This window comes from Silurus aristotelis (assembly GCF_946808225.1).
Source record: "Silurus aristotelis genome assembly, chromosome: 26".
Classification (NCBI taxonomy): Eukaryota; Metazoa; Chordata; class Actinopteri; order Siluriformes; family Siluridae; genus Silurus; species Silurus aristotelis.
The window spans coordinates 6,811,995-6,829,495 of NC_139599.1; the positions used below are offsets into that span (position 1 = coordinate 6,811,995).

Below are 17,501 nucleotides of genomic sequence, written 5' to 3' on the forward strand. Positions count from 1 at the left end.
TTTTTTTTTTTTTTTTTTTTGGGTTGAATCAAAACGGGATGCGCGTCATAGTGGGGCGGGCGGTGTGTCCGCGCATGCGCAGTGCGGCTCCGTCGTTCGCAGGGTGTGTGGAATCCTGAACCGCAGCAAGAGCCGCGCAGCAGCCGCATGTTTCGTGTGTATGAACCGCTGTGGAAAATCTCCGCCGGCTACACCCTAGGCATAGCCATCTTCCGTAGAACGACAACAGTCTCTCAGCCGAGGGGTTTGGGGGCGGGGAGGGAGACACCGGTTTACACCCAAGCATTGTGTGTCTTCACGTAACCGGACGTTCGGAAAGGGAAACGACGCGCAGGCAGGGGAACCGACCAGCGGTGCCATGGCGCGGGACTACGATTACCTCTTCAAGCTGCTCATCATCGGCGACAGCGGTAAGGAAAGAGCGGGGATGCGGGACGGGAAGCAGGCCTCGGCTAGCGAACTCGCGACGAAACCGTTTAAATTCACTTATATGGGTTGTGTTTTGGTTTAGATATGATTTTACATTACCTGCGTGTTTTTATGGAAATGTACATAAATATTTATATAATATAATTGGTTAGATCGTGCTGCACATTCAGTCTCACACACACACACACACACACACACACACACACACACACTGGGGTGTAGCTAGGTAGAGAATGTAGTCCAGGGCGGGAAGTGGTGTTAGCCAAGCTGCTTTAGTAGCAAACCTAGAAAAATAATAAAAAATGTTCCTAACGTTATTTTTACCCATCATTTATTATCCAGTCATTATCACTAATGGAGATTTATGCTTAAGGTGAACTGGGTGTGCTGTAGTCTGTATTACCTGGCAAACACAGGATCTGAATAAACTGAACATTTCTTACATCTCGGTTGTTTTTATGCCAAAAGCCATTTGTGATTTAATTAATACAAATCAGTCATTTATTTGACTAAGATTAAGACATAGCAGGTGTGTCTATCGCTTATATTTCTCTTTAACACTCAAGCTTAGATTAGGATTCATTATAAGGCAATGTGTCAAAATGTAGGGGTCATTTCTTTTAAATGAACTTCCAAAAGTAACAATAAAAAACTGAGATCAGGTTTATTTCACCTCTTAAATCTTCTGTCCCTTTTTAAAAAAAAATAAACTAACCATCACTGTTGATCAGGTGGTTTAGGGATGTGTTGCTGTTGTCTTGTCAGAAAATTGTTATATTTTGGCAATGGTAATGCTTAAGGAGGAAGGTCTGAGTTATTATTTGTAATTCTGGATGTAAGAGCAAAGAGAGAGAGATTATGGAAGTGATCAAGATTTCATTGTTTAAATCCATCACTGAACAGACTTTCGGTGTCACCCAGATGAGGACGGGTTTCCTTTTGAGTCTGGTTCCTCTCGAGGTTTCTCAGGGAGGTATTTCTGTGAAGCTGCTTTAGGGCAGTGTTTGGTTTTAAAAGCGCTATACCAAATAAACATGCAATTAAAAACATTAGATAATGAATTCTAAGGCAATGACACACACTTGTTACTGCATACAATCTGTTTGCTTAAGATGTGTGTGAACTTGCGGAGGACACGAAACCCAAGTACATCGGCGCTTAGCTTACGTATCTCTATGGCATCTTGCAGTCTGATATACTGAAAGTTAAAAACGAGCTGCCCAGTTTAGCCGACTCCAGGATTTACTCATTTACACCTGATTTGAAGCAAGAGAGTTGGCTACGACAGAAACAGCAAAATATCAATCTGGATTGAGAAACAATGATCTAGTATTCACAGAAATGTTGCATCAGGTTTACATTGTACCCCATTCGATGAGACTTGTTTTATTACCTGATAATATTCTGCCTTTCACTGGTGATTTAATGAAAAAACATTAAGCAACTGTTGCCATTAAATTTTGAAAGCATACCAATATTTGTATTTAAATGCAATATATATATAAATGCAACAAAACAGTTTAGCATATTTGTCATATGATTGCAACACAGTACCTCATGATAACGCGTATAACAAGGTTATACCGCTTGAGGAGTTCGAAGTCACGAGTCACTTATGTCCAAAGTGCGATGCATATTGAAGCATTTATGTCTCAGCCTGCTACCATAATGTGTCTTCCTCCCCTTCTCTATTCTCTACAATTAAAGGTGGCTTTTGGAACACCAAACAGTGTATAATGCAGTGTGAATGCGCAGAGGCGTTCAGACATGCCTACAAAATGGCTTCTCAAAACGATGCGAGTTCAGTTTGATTATTTAGCAGGTCAACCGAGAGTACGTTACTGTTCTCATTCTTTTCTCTTTAATGTCTTCTAACCACAGGTGTGGGGAAAAGCAGTCTACTGCTGAGGTTTGCAGACAACACGTTTTCAGGTAGGAAACTGCTCATCGTCTGCTCTTTTTCAATGGGTCTATCTGTACTCATGTCTGTTTTACAATATTAAAGGCATCCTATGAAAAAGCAATATAATTAAAGGGGTTATTTATTATTTGATTTTAGCCATTTACTGAATAAATTAATTGTATTCCAAAATACTACTCAAAGGTGCAAACGGGCCACTTAATGTATAACGTGTGCAAAAACATCGCTCGTCTCTCACCCTGGGATTTCACAGTGCATAAAACACAGGCAGTTTTTGGTCTGCAGGAAATACAGTGAGGATTGTGCCCATTCTTTTAACCTCACACAGACTTTGTTAAGGATTTCTCGTTTTCTGCGGTTGGGTCGGAAATCCAACGCGTATTGCAGAACGTATACTTTACAGTGACACAGTATTTATGCATTATGTAGTGAGTACATGCAGGGAGTAGGATGCCGTTTTGGATTCTGCTTGTGTTCAGGGCGAATGTTACAAATTTAGATGGTGAAAGAAAGCGAAATCACCGTGTTCCTGTGTGGTCAATAAATCCTAGTGAAACTGAGTTTAAATATCAGTAAAGCCACAGCCAGCTGTCGCTGGCAGTCCAAGAGAGCAAACCCAGCCATACTGTCTAGATGGGAGGCTTGGCATCGCTCTTTCACTCCCCTGCCTTGTGATGCAGTGGTTAGAAATTATGCAGCTCGCTAGCTTTATTTCTCTCGAAGCAAGCATGTGTTAACCTTCACCCTCTCGACTTGGTATCTGTTGTGTTACATGCAAGAGACAGCTTGTGAGTGGGAAATAAAAAATTTAGCTAAATACACCAATCAGGCAAACATTATGACTGGTAAAGTGAATAACACTGATTATCTCTTCATCATGGCACCTGTTAGTGTGTGGAATATATTAGGCATCAAGTGAACGTTTTGCCCTCAAGTTTGGTGTGTTAGAAGCAGGAAAAATGGGCGAGCGCAAGGATTTGAGTGAGCGAGTTTCACAAGGGACAAATTGTGACGTCTAGACGACTGGGTCAGAGTCTCTGCAAAACTGCAGTTCTTGTGGGATGTTCCTGGTCTGCAGTGGTCAGTATCTATCAAAAGTGCTCCAAGAAAGGAACAGTGGTGAACCGGCGACATGGTCATGGACGGCCGAGGCTCATTGGTGCACGTGAAGCGAAGGCTGGTCCATGTGGTCCGATCCAACAGACGACCTCCTGTAGATCAAATTACTGAAGAACTTAATAGAGGCTGCAAATAACGATTATTTTTATAATCGATTAATCAGGTTTTTAAAAAATTTTAAGAGCCACATATTGAATTTAACTATCTGTAATTTTTGATATTTTAAAGCTTATAGTAGCTGCTTGTTAAGGAGCACATGGGGGTTTTCTCCTTAAACAAATTCACAACGGTTTGTTTTTTCTGTATTGTATTGTATTTTGCAGATGGCAAGTTGACAACCATGTTTAAAAAATCCATATAAAATACAACACAATTTGACAATTTTTGTTTAAAATACACAGACATTTTGTTCATTTGTGAACATATAAGAATCTATAATATAGAAGTCAATGAATTTGCTATAATAATTAAATGCACATATGCGTAAAATTAAATATACAGACATTAAAAACAAGCATTTGAACGTAGTAAAGCCGCAGTTCATCACGTTTGAAAACAGATAAGTTACTGTTGTAGTAGACAAATGCTATAAAAAGAGACTGGAACGGAGAAACGCAGCATGATAACAGGCTTGATTTAAAAAAGAAACAAATATGCATTGGTGTACAAATGCAAAATTATCAGCTGAAAATCAGTGACTAAAAAAATGTAGTTGTTTACTGCTGCTGTTATTTGCTGCTTTTAGATTCAGTGTTTGTTCTCACAGTTTTTATTAAATCCATCATGATATCGCGAACGAGCCGAACGCGCAACCTGATGCTCGCGAGTCACGACAGAACAGATCCAGCGCGACTTTCCCGAAGTTACAAACAAACAGTTTACACAATAGCGCTTTATTAAAATAATATTTTCACATGAAAAGGATAAACAGTTTTTTACTCACCGTGCTGATGTTTCGCCTTCATCCGTGACACCAGTGTGTTTTCTTTTCACTGTGCTACTTCCATCCCACACAAGCACCGTTTTGCATAACTTACAGGTACATCTTTTTTTTTGTTGTGTTTAATATAAAATGCTCCCATGACTTGGCACGCTGCCGGTTGGCCCTTTACTGTCCGCCATTTTACAAGCGGCTGTGTTATCCTGTCGTCGTGCTAAACTCTAAATCGAGCAGCCCAATTAATCGATAACGTTCATTATCGATTATTATAGATTTTTATCGATTAGTGGTTGCAGCCCTAGAAGGTAATGATGTTATTGCTTGATGGGTAAGGACTGGTTTGGCAGCAAAAGGGGAGCAACACAATATTAGGCAGGTGGTCCTAAAGTTGTGCCTGGTACAAACGCTGGTGGACACCTGATCATCTCACTCATGTGGTTCTTCCGTTAAGGTTTGCAACAAAACTGAAAGCACACAGTAGCAAAGGGTGTCTTTGTATATTATTGTATTGCAATCTCTTTCACTGGAATTAGGAGGCCACAAAATCCAGGAAGGCATCGTTTGAGAGGTTTATAGTGAAAGAACTGCACAGAGCCCTGACTTAACCCCACTGAACACATTTGGGGTGATCTGGAATTCAGCATCCCAGGTTTATTTGCCCAGCAAAGATGTCTGACCTCACTGACTAAATAAGCACAATATTTCCAACACCACCTCCAAAAGCGTTTCAAGAAGAGCGGAGGCTGTTCTAGGGAAATAATTAGAACAGTTCTAGTGTTAATACACATAATTATGTCATGGAACATTCAGCAAGCACTCATGAGTGTGATTTGATTTCAGCATTCAATACGTTGAGGAAGTCAGAAATCAAATACAGCATAGGTACTTAGTTCCAGTCACATGACCGTAGAAACAACTACGAAGTGGTCATCATGGTGTTGTCACCATCCCCTGCCATATGTGATTGTCTGGGATTGGACCAAATGCCTACAGAACAGTTGCCCGTCATTATAGTCATTTCAGTGTATTTTTATTTAATATCCTGAAAAAGAACGCATTCATATGACAGTGTTTCTTATAGTGGTTGCCTTGAATGATGCCTTGAGTTTGATGGCCCTCTGTGTATTTCAGGTAGCTACATTACCACCATCGGCGTGGACTTTAAAATCCGGACGGTGGAGATTAACGGAGAGAAGGTGAAGCTGCAGATCTGGGACACGGCGGGACAAGAACGGTTCCGTACAATCACTTCAACGTAAGTACCACACTCTCAGACGACAGGACACGCGCTTCACCGGCGATTTATTTTTTGCTTTGCCGTACGTGAAGCTGTATGTCTAGCCATAGCTATGACTCATGCAGTACGACTTTTCTTTTGCCTAATCGATTTTGGAAAGACAATATTAGAAGTAGGCAACAAAAGAAAAACCATGTACGAATCATGATTACGGATAATCCCGCATCAGCTACTTTTTTTTTTTTCCCCCTCAAACCACAGAAACTGAAGTAACGTCTTTGCTTTTCATTATGTTTACTGACACATCACGCAACCGTTCTTCTGTTCCTTCCATCTGTTGGTTGTTTAGCTATTAAAATCTATTCGTTTATTTATTTTAACCTCCATTATAATTACAGTTGGGCATTAGCTTTTTTTCTTTCTTCTTCCATGAGCACCACTTCATCGGATGAGAAACAGTTGATTAAACTGCCTCACTTCCTTTTTTACAGCCACCAAAAAAAAAAAAAAAAAACACAAGTCTGAACTACTTTCCTTTTAGTATATAAATTAAGTTCTGTCACCCAAAGATTGGTTTCAGAGATCAAAGTGTAAATTCTCAGTTTTTGTTGTGACGTTTTCTGGTCAAATCTAGTGAGTATGGTGTTTTAGGTTTTTGCGTGTTGCAATATAACATATAGAAATTTCAGTTTGTTCCGCTTTTCTGTTGTTAAATTCTACATGTCTGATTTCTTCTCTGAATCCGTAGCCATTCTGCAAAAGATTTTCTGAACGTGTATAAAACTCCACGTGTTTACACAGACTGAAGAAATCTCAGTACATCTCAATCCTTGTGCTATGTGCAGTCATTTTTAACATAACTAACAAGCTAGTGCACAACCCTCCCAGTTGTTTGCAGTAGACGGATGAACAGATGCTCGAGTTGTTGCTGTTGTTGTTGTTGTTAAGGTTTGCTGGTATGCAGGAGCGCAGTGGCGGCGTCTGTCATTAGAGTAAGTGAATTCGAGCCTTGTTTTAGAGCCGAACAGCAGCGAGAACGAAATGCCGCTCATAACCAAGGCTGCTGACTTTTCTAAATAGAAATAATGGCGTTTTGTGGACGCGGTAAAACTGTGTCGTGTTCTGTGTCAGATCCCGTCAATGTAGCTCGCATGTGAAAGCCTTGGAGCAAAGAATGACTCGAGTTTCTACAGCTCATCTCAGGTGACCACTTCCTGTGTTTGGAAACCATCACAGGAAGTGATGCAGCCTCAGGTCACCTTAGCTTAACACTCCACCCACTTCCTCTTCACATCTTGATAAACAGCTTGAGCACCCAGTAATCTTTACGTTTCATCTGCAGAACATCACTTCTAGGGTACATGGCTAGTAGAGTGCCTGTCAAAAGTTTGCAAACACCTTTTTTTGAGACATGTGCATGTTTCCTTTTGTTTATATGCAGAAATGTGAAAGGCAAAAGCACACAGGTAAACAGGGAATGACTGAAAGAAAGTGCTGTGGACATATTTGACATTTTTGGCTTCAACAGAAGAACTAATGTAAGATAGAGAATGGGGGTGTAACGTTACACAAAATCCAAGGAGGAGTTTATGGATGTGGTGAAGGAGGAAGACATGCAGGTGGTTGGTTTGAAAGAGGCAGATGTAGAGGACAGTGGGGTATGGAGACGGATGATCCTCTGTGGCGACCCCTAATGGGAGAAGCTGAAAAAAGACTTCATCACTCATAACTTGAAACAAGGGTGAAATTATATAGAAAAGTTTGTGTGTGACACGAATTTCAGAAGTAACGTAGATGTTAAACTGTTTCTCTACAGGTACTACAGAGGCACACACGGCGTGATAGTGGTTTACGACGTGACAAGTGCCGAATCCTTTGTAAATGTCAAACGATGGCTTCATGAAATCAACCAGAACTGTGACGATGTTTGTCGAATATTAGGTAAGTGTTTCTTTACTGCGCATGCCACATAAAAGTCATGGTGTCAGCATATTATTTCACACTGCAGTGATGTTCCTTTCTCCATCAATAACGAATCATCAATATTAGCGTTTCGCTTTTCGTCTTTCTCTTTATGGTGCAGTGGGTAATAAGAATGACGACCCCAACTCAAAGGTGGTGGAGACGGTCGACGCACAGAAGTTCGCAGAGCAGATGGACATTCGGCTGTTCGAAACTAGCGCCAAGGAGAACCTCAATGTGGAGGATGTGAGTAGACTGTAAAGCAGCAGGGTTTGAGCTGGAACTAGGCACTGGAGGGGTTTAATCCCATGTTCTATGCAGTTTTACACCTCCGGCAGTTGTTTTCGCTTAAAACCGTGTACAGGGTGCAATTCAACTAAATGTAATCGTCATTTTATCATTGTTGAAATGGACTTTCTTTTTTTATTTCAACAAAACAGACTGATTTATTTCATGGCTGGAACAAGTCAGGAGGGCGGATCCAACACATAATATTTATTATTTGCAGTAAAAAATTCAGTCCAAACGGAATTGATTCAGGAATGTAAAAAATGAACGAAGTTCATCAACTCCCCAAGGTTGCGCAATTTGGACGCATAAGCAAAAAAAAAAAAAAAAAAAAAAAAAAAACACACAGAAGAGGGCATGCTGGGAAAAGCTAAAAACACAATCCTTAATACATTTTTATCACTATTAGAGTGTTTACGGTAGATTCAATACATTAATAATAATATTCTTTATTAATATACCGGTAGTCTTTTACTCACGATGGAGATACGTTACGACGACCCCATCGTAAGTCAAAAATATCGTAAGTCGAAGATGCTGCTATGACTGTGACAATGACAGGCTGATTTATAATTTTGGTTTTCTGCTCTAAACTGATGGCTTTCCTCTTCTTTTTTTCATAAAGACATACTTGGGCGCATGGAAGACATGCTTTTAACACTAAAATTGCTGTTTGAAACCGTTTGAAACAAAAAAATACAGACTCCGTCGACTGCTAGAAGAAGTGGGGCATCTCACAGAGCGAGAGCTACGCTCATCCCAGCTGCGTGACCAATGTATCGCACATTGTACTCCTGTGCCTGTTGCGTGAAATTGTTAATATTTTTACAATTTGTCGTATCGCTCATCGTAAGATCGGAAAATGGCAAGTCAAACCATCGTAACTCTGGGACCATCTGTAGATACATTTTTATTTATTCTAAAAAGAATATATATAAAAATGTATAATATATTTAAATGTAGGTATCTTAAAAGTGCTTTAGATTTAAGGTACAAAGGTAGCTTTCATAAAACAGTAACAATATTTAAATGTAAAAAAAAATAAAATAAAATAAAAAAAAAAAAAAAAAAAACACCAATGTGAAATACTTGCATTTAAAAAGGTTAAGTAATTTCATTTTATTTGTGAAGGAAGGTTTAATGGAAATGTATTTTAGATTTTAGACCTCTGGTACATAAAAGTTTAACCCATCATCAGCATTGTTGTTGGACAATTTTTGTTGGACAAAATTCATTCTTGATTGTAAGAAACTATTAGGTACTTAGATAATCGGGATCTCATTTCTCCCAGATGTGTTACTGTATATACTTGATGTGTATACTGTAAGCATCTACAATGGACAAACGTTTGTGGACACCTGACCATACGATTTGTATGTGCTTTTTGAACATCCCATTCCACATCTGGTCCCCAACCTTATGAAGATGTTCCACTAGATTTCGGAGTGTGCTTGTTGTGCGACAAGGGTGTTAGTAAAGTTGAGTGAGGAGGCCTGGAGTGCACTCTGTTCCAATGATCCCAAAGGTGTTCAATAAGGTTGAGGTCAGAGATCTATAGCAGGCTACTAAAGGTCCCCCACCAAACCATGTAAACCATATCTTCATGCAGCTGGTATTGTGAACAGGAGCCTTGTCATGCTGGAACAGGTTTGAGTCTCCTAGTTCACGTGAAGGGAACGTTTTATGCTAACACATCCAAAGTCATCCTATACAATCGTGTGCGTCTACGTGTATGGTAATGGTTTGGAGAGGAAGCACAGATACCATTACATGACAGTGTTACAATGACGGTGGTGGAGAGCATTCAAACTTCAGGATCTGCTTAATAGGTTGGACGGCGATGTGCCTGTCAAGGACAAAATACATAATATAAAGTATAATTATACAAAGTGTAATTTAGGTGTCCCAATATGTTTGTCCATATAGTGTAGCACTGAAAGGTCAGACGTGATTTTAGTGAGATTGTCTGACCCCTAGATTGTTTGAAACCATGTTGACTTTACAGTTAGCTAGTTCATGCCAGACAATGACATCATCTCCGTAAAGCCCTGCTTATAAAACACCTGGACCTTTTCTCATAACATTTCACATCATCTTACACGACCGAGACCATGCCGAAGCACGTCAAGTGAAATAAGGAGATTGAAGTTATATAAATTTCTCGTTTGCATTGGAATATTGAAGCGAGATTGCAGCAGGCGAGGTGTGAGATGCAAAGGGTGCAGAAAGACTCGCACCACACGCATTTCACACTTTATCTCACAAGTCTTTGGTGTACAGGTTCAGCGTAGTCTTTTCAGTCTGTCGTAGTTTTTCTTTTTGTTTGTTTGGTTAGTTTTTTAGTTTCTCTAATGTTCTCTTGTCTCCCCCCCTCCATCTCAGATGTTCAACTGCATTACAGAGCTGGTCCTCAGGGCGAGGAAAGAGTCCATGGCCAAGCAGCAGCAGCAACAACAGAGTGAAGTGGTCAAACTGGGCAGGAACAGCAAACGCAAGAAGAAATGCTGCTAACAGAGCGGAGTGTATCGCAACACTCTCAGAGCCAACTGAAAATGCCACTGAACTGACAAGAGCCAGAGAGCAGCCACCGAACGCAGCATCCCCGAGAGAGACGAGCCAAATTCAATTTAAAAGAGATGTATCTATATTGAAATCCGCTAATCCTTTGGGACTTTCTATTTCCATACAAAATGGACTTTGAGTGGCAATCACGTCCTTTTTCTACAAAGGTCGAGGAGGTCCACTACCAAGATGACCTTTTAAAGGAGAAACGCTTTTCCTTTATGTCCGTAATCACGCCAGCTCTCACATAAACGCCGATTTTGAAATTCACATCTAATCTGCTCATTTCGTTGTGTGTCATGTAAAAAAAACACTGTGCCATTTGACACAAATGAGGATGACACTGATGAAGAATCATGCTCTCCCCCACCACCTTTTTTTTTTTTTTTTTTTTTTTTTTAGCTTTTTATGCTTTATTTTTGTTTTTTTTATTGACAGGAAGTCTGGCAAGCCTGGACCAAACCTTCACATCACCACCAAGCCCTCAGAGATGAGATAATTTAGCTTGTAATAGTTTTTTTTTTTTTTTTTTTTTTAACTAACAAAATATACCACTGTAATCAGTCGCACAGGGGATTTGTGCCACCAGCCGGACCTTTTTGCTCTTACAGTGCTGAAGGAAATTGCTGGAGCTCAGTGCAGTGAAACAACTGAACTCATACATGGGAAAAGTGATAACTGTGTTCCGACCTACACACAGTAGTGCTATTGGGAGATTCGAATCAGTCATCGAGAGAAACTTGCTTCAGATTTCAGTTTTCTGTTTTACCTGGACTCAGGTGTGATGACACTTCATCTAGTAGATAAATGATATGAGTGATAGAGTGAAGTATGTTTAGAATTGAGAGCAGTACTAGAACGAAAAGACTGAAGTTATAATTATGAGCATTCTGACCTGTTTAATTATTATAGTTTTTTTCCTTTTGTTTTTTTATTTTTAAAAACACCATAAGCGGTGCCAAACCAGGTGAATATTTCAGCAAGATACATTTTAGAATACTTCTAGAGAAGCGTGTGTGTGTGTGTGTGCGTCTTTAATAAGCAGGCAAATCGAGAAACTCCTTTTGCATATTACATCAGCGGTTTGAATTCAAGGCACAGAACTTGATCATGTTTAGATACACACATGAGACGCCACAAAGCCGGAACCTGGAAAACGTGACCGGAAATGTGCTTGTGCATATCAGTATTGTAATCCACACGATGTACATATACAAACACGCATGTCTGTATGTAAACATTCTGTGTGTTTTATATATGTGCAAGCTTAATGATCTGGTGTACACTGGAAAAGGATATTTTAATATTTTGCCACTCATTCATTTTGTTCGCCTCATCATGAATCTAACCGATGATAATAAACATTTTAAATTAAATGCATCGTATTATTTTTTTCCACCACATGCTACTTTCCTGGTTTCATTTCTCTCTATTGAAGTTGCAACTTTTTTGTGTTACCAAAAAAAGTTTGGTTCTGTTTTCTTTACAGCTTTATCCATGAAAGCACTAAAACTGGAGACTCCTTCAAAAGTACTAAATCAGAACGGAGAATTCAACTGCCCTTTATTATAACATGCATTTATGAATTTGACTTTTACAATGATTAGAAATCCTTAATTAAAAAAAGCATTACTCAGCATTACTAAAATGTTTAATAAATTACACATATAGTTGTCTGAAGAAGAAAGAAAACCCTCCCTCATGTAGTTCTTATCAGGTCTTAAAATTAGGTCAACACTACCTCAGAGTATTTTCTGCTTCCATGGGAATTGAGTAGCAGCTCGTTTGATTCATTGATCATCAGCAAGTGTGCCCACCTCTATAAAAGCCAATGTTTTAATAGGTTGCTTGTCTGGAGCATTCAGGTGTGTGGTAACACAATCTCAAGGAGGAAAGACATCAGCATTGATCTTAGAGAAGCAATTGTTGCTGCCCATGAATCTGGGGGAGGGTTAAAAGGCTGTTTCAAACCATCTCAAGTTTATAACTCTACAGTGGGGAATATTATTTACAAGTGGAAAACATTCAGGCCAGTTGCCAATCTTCCCAGGAGTAGATGTCACAGCAAATTCACCCCAAGGTGCAATGTTTTGATTGAAAAAGTTCTCTACATGGTTCATTTATCATGTAAATGATAAAAATTCATAAAAGAACAATTAGAAAAAGACTGAACAAGTATGTTTTGTTTTAAGGGTTGCCAGGAGAAAGCATCCTCTCTAAAAAAGAACATGGCAGCACAGCTTATGTTTGCAAAGTTGCATCTGAATAAACCACAAGACTCCTGGAACAATGTTTTTTGGTCAGACGAGACCAAAATGTAGATGTTTTGCCTAAATGCACAGCACCACGTTTGGTGAAAACATAGACATAGCATATTAGCACAAACATCTCATACCAACAAACATGGTGGTGATGGTGTGGGCTTGTTTTGCAGCCACAGGACCCGACCATCTTGCTGTCATTGAGCTGGCCATGAACTTCTCTCTATAACAAAAGTAGAGAGTCATGTGAGGCCATCTGTACAACAGCTACAGCTTGGCTAAAATTGGGTCATGCAACAGAACAATGGACACAAACACACGGGCAAATCTACAACACAATGGCTAAAAAAAAGAAAAGAATCAAGGTTTTGCAATGACCCATTCCAGACCTCAATTCGACGGAAATGCTGGGGCGAACATGTCCGCACTCCCAACTCTACACATATGGATGCGTTTGTCAGGATCCCTTGGCATCACTTTTTGACGCACTAGTACCCATTTGGCGGATTTTTTTAAACGTGCAGGGATTCCCACAGACTTTGACCCCTTTGGCGGAATATTTCAACTTGCAGGGATTTCCATAGACTTCTATAGAACTCTGAACCGAAGCCTGAGTTGTTGAAATATGACATGTTATGTAAGCAGACTGCCTCAGGTTATGTTGATCCAGCTCTTCAACTGAAACATCGTTCAGCAACACATTCTCACTCTCAACTAACCATAAGCCTGCACTATGCAAAATGACGTCAAAGGGGTACCCAGGGCATTAAAAAGTGACACCAAGGGATCCTGACAAATGTGTCCATATGTGACTACCGTATTTTTCGGACTATAAGCCGCTACTTTTTTCCCACGTTTTGAACCCCGTGGCTTAAACAACGAAGCGGCTTATTTATGAATTTTTCCTAGGTTTTTCCCGGTTTCAAAATCTGAGCCCCATAACATTAGACCAATTAAATTTCCGAATGAAAACGAAAAAACGCACCTGTGTTCTGAGCTGCATGGCATCGGGAGAAAAAAAGTTTTTTTTTAAAGCACGACGATGCCAAAAGATAAACTCCCAAAAGAAATAGTTGTGAAAGGAAGGAGGAAGACCGTGAACAATGACTTTCTTGGTCGGCTACTGTTTAGATACAAGGCGTTGTAATGCGTTGAGTCTGGGTTAGGAGAGAGCTCACTAACTCCATTTGCAACACAAATCATATAAGCACAGACAGGTTTCCAAAACTCTTGCTTTTTTATTTTACTTGGCAACAGAAAATAATAAGGACATATTCCTCGGTCTTGCACACATGCAGTAATACCGGGAAAATGCGGCGGCGTGCTTTTCCCAAAATGCCGCTCTGCTCTTAAAGGAGCCACAACATATTTTACGCGTGTAACAGACACTGTCGTTAAAGCCTGTGTAAAGTTCATTACTTTCAATGTAGACAGGTGCGGCTTATTTATGTTTAAAATAAAAATCTTTGTCAAATTCAGTGGGTGTGGCTTATATATGGGTGCGCTTAATAGTCCGGAAATTACGGTAATTGGAAGTGAGAATGTGTAGCTGTGGCAGGACCTTAAGAGAGCAAAAACAAATGCCCGCAAACCTCAATGTGCTAAAGCATCGTTGTAAAGAAGAGCAAGCCGAAATTTCTCCACAATGGTGTAAGAGATTAATAGTCATACAGAACATGATCACTTCAGGTTATTGCTACTAATGGTGGTTCAACAAGCTACTGAATCAAAAATGTTACTTCCACACATGGTTTCTCCACTGGATGTTGAATTTTGTAACTTGAATAATGACGGTGTAATATGTTATGTGTTGTTCATCTGAAATTGTATTTACCTAATTCTAAGACCTGCTAAGAATCAAATTGCAAGTCCTGATACATTAAACCGTAGAATTCATATAGGAAGTACTTTCATTTTTACATGACATATAAATTAAATCCACTGACAGGTGAAGTGAATACCATCTCGGTGCAATGGAACCTGCCAAGGGTTGGATTATATTAGTTCTTAAATCAGTTCTTTGAATTTGATGTGTTTGAAAGGAGCAAAAAATGGGCAAACTTTTGATATCTGAGTGACTCTGACAAGGGCAAATTGTGGTGACTGTGACTGGGTCATTTCTGCAATTTCAGAACAACAGGTCTTTGGTTGTTCCCAGTAAGCAGTGGTTAATAGCACTTCATTGTCACTCATGTTATATAAACCTGAGCCTCATTAGCATCACCTCCTCTAGCCACTGTTCATGCTAATGGGGGAAATGCTGACTCATTCTGTCAGCTTCATTTTTGTGACTAAAGTCTTGTTATTAATGTATATTTATTGACATTTAGAGAAGTTACAATTTCTCCGTCGCATGTACAGAGATGCGTATGTGCACTTCTTGGTTTTGATGATAATGTGACAGTGCAGGAGAAGCCTGGACATTTTGCCAGCTGCTATCTATTTACAAACTGAATTGATTAGGCTTATGCCCATATCACTATGATACAGGGATCCAATATCTTGATCAAAATCATGAGATTTGATCTTCTCCTCAGATCTAGCTAGATGTTCAGGTAGACTAACTGCATTTACCATCCAACAAGAATTTATTCTGAACATTTCATCCAGACCTGATACCATTTATCATGAAAAGATTTGTTCATTCTAAAACATTGCTACAGTCCAGCTATCTTATAATAGAGGTCAGTTCAGTGACTTGTTCTCTACATATGTATGTAGGTTGTTATTGTCTTGTTCGGTCCATCGAGCTAATGTATACTGTGTCCTGTCTGGCTCCGCTTGTACTCATTTGTCCCTCCTGTTGGTGCAGTGAGTGAGTCTGGTGTTAGCGTGACAGCTCCATCTGCTGCTCTAACGGAGCTGTGAGCGTCTTCATTCTGCCTTTTGGCGTTCACCTCAGGGCAGCATTAATGTGGGTGTTTAGTCGAGCTGTACGTTGATTATAATACATGGTTCAATTCTGGATGTGACTCGGTGTGGCCTGCTTTGTTTGTCTGTCTAGGTCATGATTTTTTTTACCTCATAGTCTAGCTAGCATTTTCCATTCAAGTTTAAAGACCCACTCTGCAATAACAGTCCTTCCTATTTCTTTTTTTTCTTTTACATTTTAATAGGAATAATTGGATGGTATTGGTGTCGGACATGAGCATTCAGCAGCAACACGAAACTTTAACGGAATGTGTATGTTAATGAAATGCTGTAAAAGAGAATAATACATTTATGTACATTGCATTTAAAGTATACTTATGATTCCATCTCAAGTATAACTGTCGCATCCGTGCTCATTAAAGTGTGCACGATTTTCCTACGACTTCCTTCACGTGTCTCGCCCTCATCACGAGCGCTCTTGTTTCCGAGACAACTCTGCAGAGCCGTTGCCATGGCATTTTTTGGCCATCACCACGGAAACAGGATCCCAGTAGACCTCTGTTATACAGGAAAAGACTAATCAATGCTCGTCACATTGGTGAACCTCCATGCTGTGGAACCCATATAAAAAAAAAACCTTAAGCATGATGTACATATTAGATAGAGGCTGTTTTTCTTTCACGGCTAATATCAGGTGGACTTTGAGTTTTTGGTTTAGCAGGTTTGTAAGAGGAAAAGAGGGACAGTGTAAATTAAATAGAAAAATATGTACAAAAAAGCAACTTTTCTTTTTATGGGTTTCTTCTGGGTTCTCTGGGTTCTTCCTACCCCCAAAAAACATGCAAAAAGCCAGTGTTACCTGGACAGGCTCCGCTTGCCCCTGCAACCCTGACCAAGATAAATGATCTGAAAACAACTGAATATCATGAAAATGAAAATGCTTCATTCAAAGGATGTTTGTTATTTAGTCTACATTTAAGAATTATACATGTCAAGTAACAAAAGAGATCAATAAAGAAGTATCATTCTTTGGGGATCAATAATGTCTTATACAAGCGATCAGGCTTAACATTATGACCACCTGCTTAATTTTGTGTTGATCCCCCTTTTGCTGCCAAAACAGTCTTGACCCATTTAGCATTAACAGTATAAACTACTTCAGCAATTTGAGCTACAGGAGCTCCACTGTTGGATCGGACCACACAGTCCAGCCTTCGCTCCCCACGTGAATCAATTGGTCTTGGCTGCCCACTTTTGATAGACACTGACCACTGCAAACTGGGAAAATCCAACAAGATCTGCAGTTTTGGAGATGCTCTGACCCATTTGTCCAGCCATCAAAATTTGGCTTTTGTCAAACTCGCTTGCCCATTTTTCACAACACATTAACTTTGAGGACAAAATATTCAGTTGCTGCCTAATAATATCCCACCATTTGGTTATAAAGTTATGTCTGATCAGTATATGCCATATAGTAGCCAGCCAAATAGTATCAATCATATCCAGCTGTTGGTAATATAATAAACATTATGCACTGACATACAACCTAACAACCACCATGGATGAATATGGCTGAAGTGCCTTAAATAAATTTGCAACCTCCTAAAGTTTTTCCCTTGAATGTAATATTCTAATTTACAGTGATTGGGAATTTTTTTAACCATTGAATTTTTATAAGGAAGTATAAATGCAGTAAACAAAAGAGCTGGTTTTGTAAGTAATCAGCCCCTGGGGGTCAACAGCTTTCACAAAACCACCTTTGGTTACAATAGCAGCTGTCTTCTGAAATATTTGTCTAGCAGCATGGCACATTTAAATGACAAAAGGTTAGACAGAAAACGTCAAAGTTTCAAATCCAGCCTCAGATTTTCAGTCAGAGTAAAGTTTGGGCTTTCATTTTTGCTATTCAAA

General features: G+C 39.5%; 1 protein-coding gene across 1 annotated transcript; it reads left to right on the plus strand.

The window, feature by feature from the left end:
- Window positions 1-47: 47 nt before the first annotated feature.
- On the plus strand, window positions 48-11,834 carry LOC310720884 (ras-related protein Rab-35). Its single transcript, XM_083532020.1, has 6 exons — window positions 48-410; window positions 2,311-2,361; window positions 5,541-5,664; window positions 7,463-7,587; window positions 7,730-7,854; window positions 10,279-11,834. Exons 1-6 carry the CDS (start codon window positions 359-361, stop codon window positions 10,405-10,407), a joined length of 606 nt encoding a protein of 201 aa, XP_083388146.1. The 5' UTR covers window positions 48-358; the 3' UTR covers window positions 10,408-11,834.
- The last annotated feature ends 5,667 nt before the right edge of the window (window positions 11,835-17,501 follow it).

Excerpts from the sequence above, each read along its gene's own strand:
- LOC310720884 (XM_083532020.1), top strand. The coding sequence starts at position 359 with ATGGCGCGGGACTACGATTACCTCTTCAAGCTGCTCATCATCGGCGAC. Across the intron at positions 2,362-5,540 it reads TGCAGACAACACGTTTTCAG|GTAGCTACATTACCACCATC; the intron begins GTAGGAAACTGC and ends TGTGTATTTCAG. Across the intron at positions 7,855-10,278 it reads AGAACCTCAATGTGGAGGAT|ATGTTCAACTGCATTACAGA; the intron begins GTGAGTAGACTG and ends CCTCCATCTCAG.